Raw genomic sequence first — 17233 nt, 5'->3', positions numbered from 1 at the left:
CACGGCGCCGGCGATAGGCTGCGGCCATGAGGAGCGGCGCGGGGCTGCTGCTGGCGCTGGGCGCCTCGGGGCTGCTGCTCCTCCGCCTCCTCCTCCTCCCCGTGCTGCGGCGGGCCCGCCGCGCCCTGCCCGTGAGTACCGCGGCGAGGGGCCGGGGCTGGGCGGTGGAGCCGGGCCCAGAGACCGCCCGAGGCGCCCCGAGCTGCCCCCGGGGCCCAACATGGCGCCGGGCCCTGTGGGCGCGGCGGGGCCGGAGCCGAAGCGGCGCTGCCCGGGCCGGGCCGGGCTCGGCTGGTGGAGGCGGACAGACCCTGTGAGGGGCCGAAGCGATGAGCCGGGCACGGCCCGGGCCGATGGGGCCGAAGCCGCGGGGCTCATTCGGGCCGCGGTGCCGTGGTTGCTCCCCCCTCGCAGTGCTTCACGTGGAGGGGAAAGGTGTTATTATAATCATAGAATGGGTTGGGTTGAAAGGGACATCAACGACCATCCAGTTCCAACCCCTTGCCATGCTCAGGGACACCTTCCACTAGAGCAGGTTGCTCAGAGCACTGCCTGTCCTGGCCTCGCACCCTTCAGGGATGGGGCATCCGCAGCCTCTCTGGGCAGCCTGTGCCAGGCCCTCAGCACCCCCACAGTTAAGACTTTTCCCCTAATATCTTATCTCAACCTATTTTCAATCTGAACCCATTCCCCCTTGCCCTGTCACCACATGCTCTTGTAAATGGTCTCGAAGGCCACAATTAGGTCACCCTAAAGCCTTTTCCAGGCTGAGCAATCTAAATTCTCTCAGCCTTGTCTCACAGGAGAGGTGCTCTGTCCCTCTGATCATCTGAGATGATCATCAGAGTGGCCTCCTCTGGACTCACTTCAGGCCCCTGTCCTTGCTGTGCTGGGACCCCGGAGCTGGATGGGGCACTGCAGATGGGGTCTCACCTGAGTGGAGAGGGAGATTCACCTCGTTTGACCTGCTGTCCACACTGCTTTGGGTGCCCAGGATACAACTTGCTCTCTGAGCCACTGTGTTTGCTTCACGACCTCCAGTTCAGTCCTTCCCCCCCAGAATGGCCAGATCACAGCTGTAGCCTGACTGCAGCCTCCCACTTCACTTTTCCATCCCCTCTGCTTCTCTTACTTTCCCTATCCCTGCTCCACTTGAGAAAATACCTTCCCTATAGTGAATATTTTCAGTTTTTTTTTCCTGGCATTGCAAAGTTCAACTATCCCAACCCTGGGAAAAGGAACAAGCCAAGTTTGCTTTGTAGCTGCACTTATCGTAAAATCAATCTGCTTGATAACAGCAGGGGATGGTCAGGGGAGTCACAAAAGGGAACAGGATCAAAAAAACCAAGTGGCACATTAAAAAAGATAATGTCTAGGTAAACACGGCATATTCCCATATGTCTAGAGAGACATTCTGAGTTTCAATTTCTTCAGTCTGTTCTGCAGTAAATGTACAATTCTGATAGATCACCTGCATTAGGAAAATAAATTCTACTATTTAATAAACAGGTCATATCCCGATAAGAAATGCTGTGTACATTTGAGCTGGCTGCAGGTTAAAATGAGGCTGCCCTGCTAGGGCTGCCTGAACTGTGAGGAGTAGTGTTGTGAATCACACAGCAAGCACAGACAACATTACTGTGCCCACATGCCACAGCAGCACCTCTGGTACAAGAAGTTAATCTGCTCTGAGCAGATCCCTGTCCCAGCACCTGTCAGCCATGGAGTGCTGTGTCCCATGCCATGTTTCCGGGGAGCACTGCGTGACCCCGAGTGAGGAGGGCACCGAAGTTCCTCGGAAGGCTCATTAAGGTCACTGTGCTGATAACTGATCCTCTCTGCCTCTCCCAGCATCGACTCAAATTAGGCTGCAGATTGGCCTTATCAAACTTCAGGAACAGGCACATCAAGCCTTATCTCAGCACTTTGAAAAGATAAGGGTGATGGGGCTTTTCTGTGTTCCGAAGTTTTTCTGGGATAGGATCCTTTTGGCTGAGGAATGGGGTTGATCCCTGCTGTCACCCAAGGGAGCTCTCTGTCCATCAGGTGTGGCACAAACAGGCACAGGTACAGATGTGAGATCCAGTAGATGCCTTGGGGTTTTGCACACTCCTTGGTGCTGCTGGGGCCTCTGTTATGAGCCATAAGGCTGTAGTCACATGTTTTATTACCAGCAATTAGGGTTATAGCAAATAACAATCACAGGATCATACTTTAAGTTGTCCTTCACTTTCCTTGCTATTATAGACAGATGAGAGGATTTTTAAACCACATTTCTGTTTACCTTTTGGTGGTTTGGGTGTTCGTGGTTTTTTGGTGTTTTTTTTGTTTGGTTGGGGTTTTTTTTGTTTGTTTGTTTTTGTTTTTTTTTTTTTTTTTTAAGGAGCTAATGATGGTTGAGGATTGGGTATCTTCTTTGTTTGCCTGACCTGTGTTCTGGAAGTGATTACACCTGCCTATTTCCTGCACACTTCCTGCTCCTTTGTGATGTCCTCTACCTTCAGAGGCAAAGGCTCTAGAGAGGTGAAAGAAAGAGAAAAAAAAAAAGTCAAATCCTTTCTTTTTCCATGGGCCAGCTGATTGAATTATTGTGGGAGGTGACCTTGACAACTTCTTTGATCTGGTTCATGTTTGATTTTCATCTGTCGTAGAGTTGTGTCCCTCTAAATTAAATTCAGACTGAGCACTGTATATTTAATTCTCACTTATCATTTGTCCTTTAGCTGTAGCTATCTTTAGAGCTTTAACAGAGCTAGTCTGTACCTGGGTGCTTTTTGTCTGAGTATAGGTTATAGTATAATGTTAATGTGGGTGTCTGTATTATAAATGCAGGATAGACTTTTGATCAGTTCTTGTTTCAGCTTCAGATCTTAACTCCCCTTTGAGAGCAGTTACTTCAACACGAGTTATAGGACCGGGTGTAGCTCATTTGCTTGTTGTTCTCTGCTGAGGCTCACCCTGAGTTTATGTAGTAATGCTCTGATCACTATCACTCTGCAATCATCCCTTATTGCTGCTTCACTACACTGCATGTCAGCAAAGCAAGAAATGAGAGAACACTGGTGATTGACCCATTTCTCTCTGAAAATGTGGCTGGACCAGCCAAGGCAACTCAAACATAAGTATGTTCCTATTCCAGCCGTTGTAAATACAGTAACAGTTGCCGATATCTCCTGAGAGATGGAGCTGCTCTCACTTCCTTATTGCATGGAATTTTTATTGCTTTATCTCATTATTGCCTCATGGATATGGTTTCAGTTTGGAGCATTGTGCAGCACAGCAGCTGGCGCCCTTCTAGCTGGGTTAAGTGTTAGTTCATTGCATCACACCTGTGGTGAGGAGATGGCTTTCAAGCAAAGGCAGAGGGTAAATGGGAGCGTTTTTCTACAGACTTCTCTTCAGGATTTGGGATTCTGCTTTCATATCTGTCTTAAGCCTGTTGTGTGATACCAGATGGCATGTCAAATCTTCTTTCTCAATTTACCTGTCAGTCAAAAGATAATAATAATGTAGGAGAGAACTGTAGGATTTGATAAGTTGTTCCTCTCAAGACTGCAGAGTTTCAGGAGGAAGCTCTAACCTGTAGTCACATTCCTGGGTTCTAAAATACAGCACAGAGAGTGCCGCATGGAGTGGGAGGAGGTGGGGAACAGACAGTAGTCACTCAGCAGCTAAAAGAGCTGCTCTACAGTTCCAGCCACTGACATCCTGCCATTTGAATGTTCTCTATGCTGCTTTTCATTACCGTGAACTGGTAGATCATTAACTTCTTTTGAGATGTTTCTGTTCTGCTTTGGCCACTGATACTTGAAGGAAAGAGTTACTGTTCCAGCTCAGATATCAAGCCAACACAAATTGTTACAGACCAGCAACTGAATAAATTTATGATTTCACAGTAGTTGGGAGAGGGTTGTGTTTGTGCACAGAGGTGCCACTGTCACTTGCATCTGGAATTGTACCTGCCCTGGCTGCAGGACTGCAAGTGTCTACTGTGCTGTGCTGGTGGTGCCTACATTGCATTGTCTGATGGTGTCCTATGACTCTTTCCTCACGCAGGCTGAAGGGAAGGCCGTGCTAATAACAGGCTGTGACAAAGGTTTTGGACATGCCTTGGCAAAATGCCTTCATGCAAAGGGATTTACTGTTTTTGCTGGATGCTTGCTCATGGTGAGTAGTGAAATTGATCAATTTTTTTTCCAATTAGAGAAAAATGCTTCTCAAGTGAGAGCATCTTCATTTGCAGCCTCTGTTTACCCTGGTTCAAGACCTGAGAGGTGCAGTGTGGAGGGATTGTTACATCTTCCATTGCTTCATCTGCTTGTTGTATCTTGTACCTCATTCCTGTAATTGTGATTTTTTTAGGGCAGGGTTTGTCTGTCAACTGCATGTCTGTACAGTAGCTTGTACAGTGTGGCACTGTTCACTGCTGGAAGCCTCTCAGAAATACCACACCACCATAAATCTGATAGGCCAAGATTGCTGTGGCACTTTATGTCTTCCACAGCATCCCTGTTGCTGTCTTTCGCAATGTCATTTTTTTTGTGGACACACTTCCCAAACTCATCTCTAAGCTGCCTCTCCTGCATTATTAAGGCTCTCTTTCCAAAGTATATTGCAACTGTGCTTCTGCAGCTTCTGTACAAGCTATTCAATTTATGGATAGCTGAATAAACAAATTTACCCAACATTTCTGGCATCTTTAGGTCTCACTTCCTGTCACATGTGTTTGGCACTTGATGTCACTTGTAAGAGGTAAGTTTAGACACACTAAATCCAAAGGGGTTGCAGACCCCTCATCCCAGTCCCTGCTCTTGCAAAGGACTTACAACTTAGTGTTGTGAAACCCTTTTATAAACTGGGCTGGCTCCACTTCCATCTCAGCAGGGATTTTACCTTTACTATGCATTTTTGCTGTGTTACTAAGTCAAAACTCATGTGATTTCTGACCTGAATTGTTCAAATCAGTTCATGGTCATTAATTTCTTCATTTGAAGATGACCACATCAGCACAAGTGCTCAGAGCATGATGACGACAGGTTTTTGAGTACTGTGGAGGATGAGAACAAACAAAGGTGGCCTTCTCTGCCTGTGTGATCATGCCAGAGGTTATGTTCTTCCACCACACCAGAAGAGAAAGTTATTATTGGCTGACATATTGTGTAACTTGAGAGCAAGAGAATCCTGTTGGACTATTGCCACTGTTTGGAAGTTTCCATACGGAGCCTCTGTAATTCCTTCAGTAATCATGTCATTTGCTGCTTTGGGATGCCTATCTTAGGACTGATGGCAAGTCAAGCCCTCTGCAGAGCAGCAGATGTAGGGAACAGAAAGGAGAGGGAAAATAGTGGCTGAGGGGGCTGTTTGGAAGGCACGTGCTAGTGTGGAGCAGAGAGGGATAGGCTCCATTGGAAACCCCATAAAGAAACTAAATGCTCCTGAAGCAAGGCCTGTTTGCTTGTTTGCTTCATTGTTTGTGAGCTGCTGTAGGTTCCCAGCAGGGTCAGAGCAGGTATGGGGGCAGTTGTCATGGAGCAGATGCCAGGCTCTTAGTTCACACCTAGTTAGTCCATCACCACTTACATGCTTTTATACAGAGAATTAAAGGATCCCAGATGTACTACACCACCACAGAAAGCTCTTGGATTAAATACAGGATAATAGACTGTGAGGTGCATCAGGAGCTTCTTAATGATTAGACTGTCAAATATAAAGTTACAGGAATAAAAAGAATACTGCAAGCAGGCTGGGATAGAACTGGAAAGGATCAAATGCAAAAGGGGTTACACAAGCAAGGGCAAGTAAGTGCAGTGAGAAAGTTTCTGTTAATATATTAGGATTACGATGGAAAATTCACACAGAAATAGATCGTTAAATAACCTTAAAAGTAGAAATTACAGGAAAAGTTGATATAATAGTTTTATTTTCTTTGAGCTTACTGATAAAAAAGAAAAGAATAAATTGTTTTCAGATGCCTACTGCCAAGGCAAGAAAGGGTAAAGAGCAAGGGATGTTTTTATAAATTAATGTGCTCAAGTACACCAGGCCTCATGAGATATACTTAAGGGCATTTAGAGGATGAGCCATTGTGATTTCTGCCCCATGGGTGATATTTTCAAGAGCACCTGGAAGCCAGGGGATTTCCAGAGGGCTGGAAGCGGCCAGATATTGTACTCCCTTCCCTTCCCAAAGGAGACAGGCCTGTGGAATTGCCAGCCAGGCAGCTCACCTTCAGTGCACTCGATGCAGTTGCCACACGCTGCCCTGTCAGTTTTACAAACGACTGGATCATGGTGTGATGCACCCTGCCTGTATAAGTTTACTGGGAACAAACTGTGCTGTGTCAATCTAATCTCATTTTGGCTAAACAGCAGAGTGGCTAAAGGGGAAGGAATAACTATATCCTGAGTAAGGGTTTTGTTAGGAGTTTGTTACAGTCCCTCATGATAGTCTCATGAGCAAACTCATGCTCTAAGTGACTGCTATTTAGTCCCAGGACCGTATTCTTGGAAGTACCCCCTGGAAGAGAGTTTGTGCTTGGAAAAAATATGCACAGAACCATTCTGAGAAGATTATAGGGCTTTTGGGGAACAGGGTTCAAAATGATCATGACAGATGGGATGGAGTCTGAAATTAATTACGTGAAATGCAGTAATGACAAGCACGAGGTGTTCCGCTCAGGAAGCACAGGAAGGCAGTGCGTGGATGGGCAGCAGGGTGGGGAGGAACTGGCGCATGTGGAGTGATCTGGCTGCATCCATGGGAGTTCAGCACTGTGTTTGTGGCTTCTTGATTCCCCCTGACACCTCAGTGCGGGTGCCCAAGTGTTTGCCAGGACCTAATCCTGATCCCAGGAGCTTCCCTGGGAAAAAGCCGTGTGTCTATATCAGGGGGGCTCTCCACTAATGAACATCTCTGTGATCTCCCTCTCCTCAGCACCACTGCACTGGGATCCTCCAAACCAGAACAGGGGAAAGGAGCGAGGAAGGGGGGAGGGAAGCAGCCAAAAGCTGGGGCAAGTTTCCTCAGCTGGGTAGAGAGGGCTTGTGGAGCTGCTGGGCTTCTCAGCCAGGAGCAGGCCCTGCCAGGTACAGGGTGGGGTGGGCAGGCAGAGTTGTGAGGGCAGGATAACCAGGGGATAGGAGATAGCTGGGAGGAAAACACACAGTCCCATTGAAGGTCCGTGGAGAGAGCTTGGGCAGCAGGCTGGGCTGGAGCACGATGGCTTTTAACTCCTGTGGAACTGGGAAGGGGAAGCTGGGAGATTCTCTGAGAGGACAAAAATCAGACTGCAAAGGGAAGTGGAGAGAGGCTCTGCCGGAGCAGGTGGGCCATTGCTGCCAGCACCTCACTTGATTTGTGCTGCTGTGTGGCTCCTGCTGGTGAAGATCATGAAGATCATCCCTGGGAGGACAGTCTGGTTGCTCCCATGGGAACTGCTCCAGATGTTATCCCAGCCAACAAATCTATCATTTAAAGAACAAAGAAGGAAGTACCATGTGGCGCTTAACAAAGAATGTATTAAAGCCCCTGAAGACCACAGAACATAAGATGATGTTCACTCACTTCCGTAAAAATCTGTAGCTGCTTCGTTTGTGAAGAGGTATCCTGGACAAAAGAATTAAACACTTTGTTTTACAGTTAAATAGTGGCTAAGGTGGTGTCTGCAACTATGAAAAGTGGTTCCAGTTGATATTGCATGTTGCAGTCATCCAAAATCAATATGTTTTGTCAATAATGAGTAAATTGTAGCTGGGAAGGTAATTTTGCTGATAGAGTTGCATTGGTGATAGGGAGAAATTCATTTCCATATGAACAAAACAATTTTAACTGGATTTTTAAATTGCCAGCCTAAGACTTTGTTTCACAAAAAGCAGTGGAAATATTTCTTGTTTATTTTATAAGTATTATGCAAGATTAAAAAAAAAATTCAGGGAAAGGTCTTTTCAGTGCTCAAATGACAATTGTCACTTGCATCCAGATATAGTGATGGTTTTGTATAGATACAATGAATCTCTCTCTTTACAAGCTGAATTAGCTCCATTCACTGTTAAGTAGTGGAAAACTGCTTTATATAACTTGGTGAGATGCAGGAGCATCTTCCAGAAATACACTGAGGCATCATACAATATGTTTCAAAGGGAATATAATATTTTAGTGACTATGTTGTTGACTACTTGTAACACCACTTTGATATTGTTTTTGTGGCTAGATAAGAGGGCCAGCACAGCCCGTCACCACGCTTGATGTGCATTAGAAGAGCTTCAAACTTTGTTTGCTGTTCTTGTTGTACTGGGAAATAAGTCAGTTGTGAAATGCCATGCAGCCATGGGGCCAAGAACTCATTCCTACTATTGTCATAATGCCAGTGTAACTATATATTGATTTTTAAGAGAACTGCCCTGTTTTGCTCACGTTTGTGATGGACATTCCAGCTCTTTCCCTTCATTACATGTCATTGTTCACTGGACTGAAGGTGGAGATGAGATGTTGTATACTATATGAATTAAATAGCCTGAGATATTTATAAGAATGAACTAGTTACATGTTTTTTATATCTGCCTGGCTGCAGAGGCTGCTGAGCAGGTGACTGTGGGTGGGTTGCTCACCTTGTTTGCCCTTGCGCTGTGGGAGTTGGTATCAAGTGCTAGAGGAAGAGTGGCAGCCAGGCATGATGACTCACCAATTCATAACTTCTTCCTCCCTAATGAGGCAGAGCTTGTGATTCAGGAAATAGTTCTGTGAATTAAATCTCAAGCCTGCTGTGGAACTGTGTGGCTAATCTGTCTCTTTTCACTTTTATTTGTTATTTACCACCTGAGCAAGGCTTTAAGGCTTAGGCAGCAATCTTGGCTGGAAGTGAGTAGGTAAAATTTGGAATTTTAACCGTGTTAACATTTGACTAAACAAAAACCCCACAGTAGTAACAGAATTTCTAATTATAGCAGTGGGATGGGGTGGAAAGAAAGGAAAAGGGTGGAAAGGAAAGCAGAGCCATGAAGTTCTTATTGCCTATAGAGTGAAAAAAAAAATCTTTCTTCCTTAGCCAGAATCTCCTTTCATGCCTCATGTCTGTAATTGTGCCGTTGTGTAGCAGATCCCCACTGAGCATGGATTCCTGAACGTCTGACTCCAATTTCTGTAGAAGTTATGTTACCTGTAGAGCACAGAGACCAAGGCAATAGAGAGTCACCCACGTTCTCCCTGCCTGGCACAGTATTTTGAGCATGTTAGGGATGTGAAACCCATCATGAGGAGCCAAGAGAAGAGTGGGCTTGGTGGTGCTTCAGGGCACGGGGTCAGTGATGCAGTTCTGGAAGTGGTGCTGGAGGGAGGAGGAGGATGGCATGCTGGTTTGTGCATATTTGTGCACCAAGTTTACACCTGTGTGTGCAATGTCAGTAGCTTCTATTTTGTGTCCGTGTGAACATGCCTGGCCCCAAGCTGCATTGCTGTTCTTGGTCCATCTCAGTGGGACACCTTTCTGTTCTGCCGAACAGGATGAGAATGGAGATGGAGCCAGGGAGCTGAGGGACATGAAGTCAGAGCGGATGAAAGTGCTGCAGATGGATGTGTGCAGTGACCAGGAGGTGGCTCAGGCCGTGGATATTGTGAAGAGGACCCTGAAGGAGCCAGAGAAAGGTATGTAGGGATCTTTGCTCACAGAATCCTTTCTACAGAGCAGGCCATGCATTGACCAGGTCTTTCTCTCTCTGCACCACCAAAAGAGAGTTAACAAGCCTGAAGGCCTGTGACAGAGTGTGGCTGGCAGTCAGGCTGTGCTGTACTCGGGTCAGTGAGGACAATTGTCTTGCTATTGATGTGGCAGCCACATGGAAAGAGACCAAGACTGGCTGGAGGATTAGGCTTTAACTCTATATCCCATAAAAAGCAATGAGTGGCAGCCAGCCCACAAGTATCTGTGTCTTTGTCCTTGAATGTCTGTGAAGGGCATGGAATGGCCAGAGCTTGATCCCTTGCACTTCTGCCACACATGCTCCTAGCTCATGCAGACCTTGCAAGTGACCCTGCTAATGAAGAGGTGATGGGCCCTGGCTGCTTACTGCTGCTGTCCCCTCTGCTGTGTGGGTAAAACTGGGTGCTGAGCTGGAGCACCGATTTGGACTGCCCCCAAACCCAGATTAATCTGCAGTCAAATCAATCCATGTTCTCAGTTTGCCATGCAACATCCCAGAGGTGGAGTGCAAGGTAGACTTGGCATAGATGACCTTAATCCACATGTCACCTTAAACGTGAGTCGGACTCATGGACCCCAAAAGCATGTCAAGGGAGATAAGAGTCCTATCTTCCTTTCTTGAAAGTGCTTTGGCAGTGGGATATGAGTTTACATTCAGAGCCTGATGTCACACCACTTGACCTCTACCCATGTGATCAAGTGAGACTTCTTGCCCTGCATAGGCTGTTCTGCAGCCTCTATGCCAGTAGCAAACCTGCCAGCAGCTGTATACTGAGGGTGAACTGAAGTTTGACACCTGTGGCTTCAGGAATCCAAGGTTGTGCCTGGAAGGTGGTTGCTCATCTTGAAGCTTGGATGAGTCTGCCATGGCCCTGGTTCTGTTCACAGCAAGTATTAAGCTTGTAAATAATAACAGCTCTAATCTTCATGCAAATTACAATCAGGAAGGTGTGCACACCTTCCCTTCTAAAACAAGCATATGAAATGTAACTGAGTAATGTACAAGCTCTGATCCCACACATGTTCTCTCTGCCTGAGTTTTCTTCCTACACAATTACCCAACCCTCGTCATGCTTTTCACAGCTTCTTAAGCTTTTCCTGAAGAGCCCAGCAACAGCAGTGGTAGCACAAAGCCTTTTCCCACTGAGGGAAAGCTTGGAAGGGAGCAGCTTTATTGCTTCTATTAATGCAGGAGTGTTTGCAAAACCGTGTGTATAGCAGGGACAGACAAGTCTTGCATCCCTGATCAGCAAGTTGGACTGGTTCCTCCTGTAGCTGTTTGCCTCAGCACGGTGTGCAAAGCAACAAAGGCTTCTTTTTAGGCCCGTTGGTGTAACTGAGGCCTCCCAATACATAGTGCTCTATAAGTAGGTGCTGGAATATAAAGGCTATTGAGACTGAGGTGCCTTGCACAAGAGGTGTGGCTGCATACTGAATGTGGCCCCAGAGGAGCTAGTGCAGAACAGTTCTTGGGCTGTACAGTTCTTTATACCTCTTTTCCCTGTGCTGAACTCTTTTGATAGGAGTGCCTGTTTGTTTTTGGTCTCATGCAGTTCCCACTGTATTGTTGACTCTAGAGACGTAATAGTGATAAGGCTCTGCTCAATAAACACACTGCTGTCCAGCAAACAGCCCTGTGACTGGGCTCCCCTCAGCACTTTGTTCTGTTTGTAACGTGCCCTGATCTGTGAGCAATGGAATTCCAACAACAAACTATTGTAAATAATGATTCAGGGACGTTTGTCACAACCCAGGAAATGGGAAATCGTTGTACAGAAACTTACAGGAATTTGTAAGGAATACTCTGCAGAGGTCAGTTTGTGACCAACAGTTTATGTCTTTGGTAAATCGCTGCCAAATTTTCTCAGGATGTTTTTTGTTAGTGGTGAAATTACTCCATCACATGCCCTGTTTCCATGGTCCTCCTGCTAGCAGTGACCTTGCTTTGCAGCAGCAGAGGGACCCCGTTCAGGCTGAGATGCTGTGCTGGACAGAGATCAGTGTGAATGTCAGTCATCTTGACTCACTAAAACTGGGAACTTGAGTAGGTGAAGCAGGAACAGGCTGCTGTACACAGCAGGTCAACAGCCTTGAGGGAGAACAACCTTAGCTGGGAACGGGGCAGGGTTACCAGGGCCCATGTGAGAGCACAGAGTCAGTCTGCCAAGGGCATGCTGGTGTTTTTAAGTGCAACAGGAGGATAAATTCTATTGCACATTGGCAGGATATTAGAATTTGTTTATAGGACTATGTTTGATAAAATACATGGTTACTATCTCACTGAATCAATACAGGGTGGAAGTTAAAAGACTTTCATACATCAGAGTAGGGAAGCTATGGAACAGAGGCAGGGCAAATAGCCCAAAATTTTCTGAGAGAGAGCTTGATAACTTTTATCAACAGGGTGGCATGACGTTGGTGCTTTTGATAGCAATGTTGGAGCTCTTTGGACATGAAGACTCCTCCTTAGCCCTGTGTTAGTTCTTGGTAAAAGGAAGATCCTGGAGTGGAAAGGGGCCTCAGCTCCAACTGAGTCCAATGCAGCCCTGACAGTCTAGACCCAACTCCAACACAGTGAAAAATAACCATGGTGTATGGCAGGACATCTAAAGAAGAGCAACTCTGTTGTCTTGTTCCAGCTCCTCTGTTCCTCATGCAGTTTATGGCTGCGTAGTCCCATGCTTCAATAAATCCATCCAGTATGGATCCAGCCCTGCAAACCTTTGCCACTGGGAGTCCTGCAGTAACTGCTTTGAAGGGTCAAGTCCTTGCTGACCCGCTGAGTCCTGACATGTAAAGGGTTCATCACAGGTCTTCGGAAGTGCAGTCAATTTAATTTTAACAGGAATGCATGCACAAAAGACATTAATTTTTAAATTCTAGCAGTCATAAGGGTTGGTTGTAAGTTTGCTAACTCCTGATAAAGTTAGGGTTGAGGAAAACCAAATACTTGGAATAAAACACAGCAGCTGTTAACCAGGCCATGAATGTACAGATCAATACCATGCACGCTCCAAAGCAGAGAGCCAGAGTTGTGAAGGGGATTAAGAAATCCAAAATACCTGTTTTCTTTCATTTTTTTCCCTCCTAATTGCAGGAGAAAGTCCAGCTGCCTCCAAATTGCAAAATTCATTATAAAGTCACTGAGTGGAGGCAAACCTGGGATCAAGAGGAGGCTTAAAAGAGAGTCAGCCAGATGCAGCCTTATAAAGCCCCAGAAGAGCATTTGACTGTACAGGAGATATTCCGAAGGCAATACTTGTGTGGCCCCAACACTTGATGTTCCAAACAAGCCCCTGGTATAGGAAGACTGTATTTCATCTCCTTGCTGGGTTTTTCTCTACAACTTATTTCTATGAAAGTGCCCAGTTCTTTGTTAAGGTTTGAGGTTATTGTGAACAACAAGGAAAATGTTTTTTCTGTGACACTCTTCCTTGTCCCATGCTTTAACCATGTGTTTCTTGGCAGGTCTGTGGGGCCTAGTGAACAACGCTGGCGTCTCAACCTTCGGAGAGGTGGAATTTGCAAGTTTAGACAACTACAAGAAGGTGGCAGAGGTCAACTTATGGGGCACTGTGAGGGTGACAAAGGCTTTCCTGCCCCTCATTCGCAGAGCTAAAGGTACGTGCTGGGTGGTGTGGTAAGGCTCAGGGCTTTTGTAGTACAGCAAAGAGATGTAGCTAGAAATCCAGGCTGTACTTGGGGGAATGCCTGTGCAGTCCAAGGAGGGTTTCCAAGGATGCCATTTGGTAGTACAGGCTATTCTCGGGGCAGGCCAGGCACCTATACAGCAGGTGCTGTCCTGACATCCAAGATATCAGAGACCTTTGTGCAGCGTTGGCAGATACCACACAGACAAGATACCCAGAGACCACAGAGTGGTCATGTTTGGATAACTGAATCTCCTCCCTTCATTCACAGGTGACTTCAGGTAGTGACAGAATAAATGAGGGTCAATAACAGCCATTTCAGATAACTTACAAGACAATGATATTATCAAAACTCTTTGTTTTATATTGAAAAAAGATATGTATGGGCAGAACTCTGAAGAGCTCCTTTATTTAGCATGTATGGAAGTGATGGTACAGATATGTGTTCTGTGAGGACAAAAAAGGGCTATATTAAGAAGATTGCTCAGATGCCATTCCCAGACAACAATTAACTGCTAAACAAGCTCCATCTCACTACAAAAAGTATCTTACCCATCAGGTCAGCAGGTGGTTCTCACAGTTCTTCTAGGCTACACTTAGGTCTGGTATGAGACAGCAGAATTGACCACTTGTTTCTCAGCTGAAATTTTGAGCTGCAGAAGGCTGTGAAAATTCTCTCCATAAAAATAGCAGGTGGAATTTCAAGGGCTTGTTTGTAATGTATCTGAAATCATAGTGCACATCTTGTCTTGGATAAAGCTGAGACATGCACAGAGGAGTGACCACTGCTGTCATTGCCCTGAGGCAGTGCCCCGAGGGCTGTCACAGGCTGTTGGCAGGAATTTGGTCAATTGCTCTCCACTGCCCCATGGACAGCAGCACATCAAATCTCCTCTTGTTTGTACCAGGAATGGCCACTGTAGACAGCTGGGTGAGTGGGTTGTGCTGCTCATGCTGCAGATGCAGAGAAATCTCTACTCATTCTCTGCCAACTAGTTCAGGTCTAAAAGTACACAGGTGTGTTAGGCAGATGAGCTGTTGTGCTTACAGAAAGACCCAGAACACTTGTATGGCATCACACAGAGTTGTGGGCTTTGCAGCTCTTGACATTCCAGGCTGGGAGCTTGAGCCCTTCTCTAGCAAGATACATGAGTGGGGCACACTCCTGAGAAAACACAGCTAGCAGTCTCCGAAGATCCTGGTCCTTCCCTACTTGGAAATTAGGAGGGAAATGTCTTGTATGCTTTGTAAATTCTTTGATGCAGAAGTAGGCATATGCACCATCCCTTGGAGAACAGGGGTTAGCCTTGCTTGAGACAGGAGAGAAAAGCTCCATGACAGTGGATATGTATTCAAGATTCAGATTTTAGAAATCAGCATCATCCAACTAAGTACCCTTTTACTGGGATGTTCTGGCTGCTGCTTCTGCGGCTGATCCTCTCTCCCTGATCTTTCCTCTCTAGGCCGTGTGGTGAATATCACAAGCATGTTGGGACGCATGGCGAGCCCATCTCGCTCCTGCTACTGCGTTTCCAAGTTTGGGGTGGCCGCGTTCTCCAACTGCCTGAGGCAGGAGATGTACCGCTGGGGGGTCCGCGTCATCCTCATCGAGCCCAGTAACTTTGTGGCAGCCACGGGCATCCTGACGGCAGCCGGCATTGACAAGCAGGCCGAGGCTCTGTGGGGTGGGGCCAGCGACACGGTGCGGGAGGACTACGGCAGCCAGTATTTCACTCGCCACGTGGCTGCCATGAAGTCCTTTGTCAATAGCGGCCTGAAAGACATGTCCCTGGTCCTGAATGACATCGCCGAAGCGCTCACGTCCCCGTGCCCCAGGAACCGCTACAACCCCATGGAGACCTACTGGTGGGTGAGGCTGCAGGTCATGACCCACCTGCCCACGGCCATCGCCGACTGGCTTTACATCCCCGGAGCCACCCTGTGAACAGGCGTTCTTCAGGCATCCCTCCAGGGCTCCTACTCACAAACACAGCTTAGGGCTGACCTCTGCACTCCTTGCTGGTGTGTCTCCTCTGGAGATGTGTGTGCTTCCACTTTGAGTTATGACTTCAGGTCATGTGTTGTGGAATGCTAGAACAGTATGCGTTTTGGTTCTTTTTTCTTTTTTTTCCTCATTCTAGTTGTTTGTATTTAAACAGCTGTGCTGTTTAAAGGTGTTTTCCTTTTAACTGTGGAGGAAGGTAAATGTAACGTGTCAAATATGTGGCTAGTGTAATTAGGTCAGGAGAGTTCCCCTAGTGATAAATTTGGCTTATTAATGGGCTCTTGCTTTTCCTTACAAGGACAAACTGCTAATAGCAGAGCAAAGCTGTTGCTATGAGATGGCTTGAAGGAAGAAACTAAAAAGGGAAACAAAAGCAGAGTGTTCCATTTGGTTGAAAATGGGTCAGTCACAGCCTTCCATTGTTTTCCTGATTCTGCCAAGAAGCTCTGCTGTGCTGTGACTGTCTGCTCTTTCCAGGGAAGCAGCAACATGCCTCTAAACTGCCTCATTACCTAGCTGCAAAGGAGGGTGATGAGCTTTGTGCTTGCAGCACTGTGGCCAGGAGGTGCCCAAGCTAACAACTGGGCACAGGACAGGCAGTGAAAAGCCCATCTAATAATGAGGTCTCAGCCATCTCTCAGCAGCCCCTCTCCACCTGCTGCTGCTGCTGGGCTTTATGGGACAGGGTTAAACTGATATAGCAAACAAATTTGACTTCTTTGACTACTACCTTAGGTGCCTGAACTACTCAACTGTGATACAGACATTGTCCAGCCATTTCCCTGCTTCCCTCTGGCTGATGAGAGAGCTGCTGTTGGCTTTTCCAAACCAGTCTTTTTCATTTATCCTCTGCATTTGGACAGTGATGGAGCACAGTGCAGCTAATGTGGCCTGACTAGGAGCTCTGGAAGGATGCTTTAAGAGATACACATTTCTTATTTTTAATATTGCACAATGAAATCTCCATGTCACACAATCATTTTGTCTGAGAACCTCTTGATAACTGATATGAGCTACACTTACCCAATATCCCAAAGGGTCTCTTCTCTTGGCCATATGCAGTATTTTGATAATGTTTTCCAAGTGCTGGGGATGCCTGGCTTCATGCCCCATTCCCTGTGTTCCAGTGGTGACCACTGGTGGAGCAGCCAGTGAGCTGCAGGTGCTGCTGCCCAGGCTGAGATCTGAGCCTCTTGCTCTAGGGACCAGCTTTTCCTTCCATTGTTTTGCCTTATGTGAGATTAAGTGACTGTGAAAAGAGCTTATTGATTGCTCTTTCTTCATCTCTCTCTGCTAGCTCTGACTTGGAAACTGTGCCTTAAACTTTTTGTATGCCACTGACTGCAAATTCTTGGAGTCCCTATGCAGCCATGAATGCTGTGATGCCTTCAGGAGGAAAGCAGGTTTCCCTTGGAGATGCTGTCAAGGCAGCTTGTCTTACAAGTAACAACTGCTAGAAATACTGCTGTGCAGCTTGTGTCTTTTCTAGATCATCTGCACATGGAGATTTCCTGGGATTCAGGACCCAGAAGGATCCCACTGAACTGCAGCTTAATCAGTAATCACTTCTGCCCCCTGCACTGTGAAATGTGATTAATGTTAAGTAGCTCTGATTTACACAGAGAGAAAAATAAACTGTGAGATTTTTAAAGCATATATCTCTGGCTCCAGTGCTTATTTCTACATTTGTTTTCTCACCTCTTTTGAATCTGAGGTTGGGGACTTAATTAGGTTCAGTAGTTAAAGAGGTGGTTTAATAATAACAATTAATGATGTTTCAGCAGGTAGTGGGACTGTGGTGGCTCAGTGAGAACTGCCTGGAGCAGAATGGGCAAGCATGGCCCATTTCCTCAGCAGAAGGCAGTTAGAGAGGCCTCTCTGTAA

The 17233-nt window shown here is 46.5% G+C and overlaps 1 protein-coding gene across 2 annotated transcripts; it reads left to right on the top strand.

Annotated features, from left to right (window-relative positions):
* The first annotated feature begins 19 nt into the window (after positions 1–19).
* LOC310913423 (D-beta-hydroxybutyrate dehydrogenase, mitochondrial-like) lies at positions 20–17005 on the top strand. Of its 2 annotated transcripts, none has more exons than XM_083868829.1 (5): positions 20–131; positions 4057–4167; positions 9498–9639; positions 13163–13315; positions 14808–17005. In XM_083868829.1, exons 1-5 carry the CDS (start codon positions 27–29, stop codon positions 15287–15289), a joined length of 993 nt encoding a protein of 330 aa, XP_083724955.1. In that variant the 5' UTR covers positions 20–26; the 3' UTR covers positions 15290–17005. The 2 variants fall into 2 exon arrangements, with proteins under 2 accessions (XP_083724955.1, XP_083724956.1); XM_083868830.1 differs by lacking the exon at positions 20–131 and adding an exon at positions 2278–2523.
* Positions 17006–17233: the final 228 nt, after the last annotated feature.

Source organism: Zosterops lateralis (genome assembly GCF_965231275.1).
Source record: "Zosterops lateralis genome assembly, chromosome: 10".
NCBI lineage: Eukaryota > Metazoa > Chordata > Aves > Passeriformes > Zosteropidae > Zosterops > Zosterops lateralis.
The sequence above is the reverse complement of the archived record's forward strand: the minus strand, read 5'-3'. Positions and strand labels throughout refer to the sequence as shown.

What these genes read in the sequence shown, in the direction of transcription:
- LOC310913423 (XM_083868829.1), top strand. Translation starts at nt 27, where the DNA reads ATGAGGAGCGGCGCGGGGCTGCTGCTGGCGCTGGGCGCCTCGGGGCTG. An exon ending in GGGCCCGCCGCGCCCTGCCC is followed by an intron (nt 132 to 4,056) that starts GTGAGTACCGCG and finishes TTCCTCACGCAG; the next exon opens with GCTGAAGGGAAGGCCGTGCT. An exon ending in TTGCTGGATGCTTGCTCATG is followed by an intron (nt 4,168 to 9,497) that starts GTGAGTAGTGAA and finishes TCTGCCGAACAG; the next exon opens with GATGAGAATGGAGATGGAGC.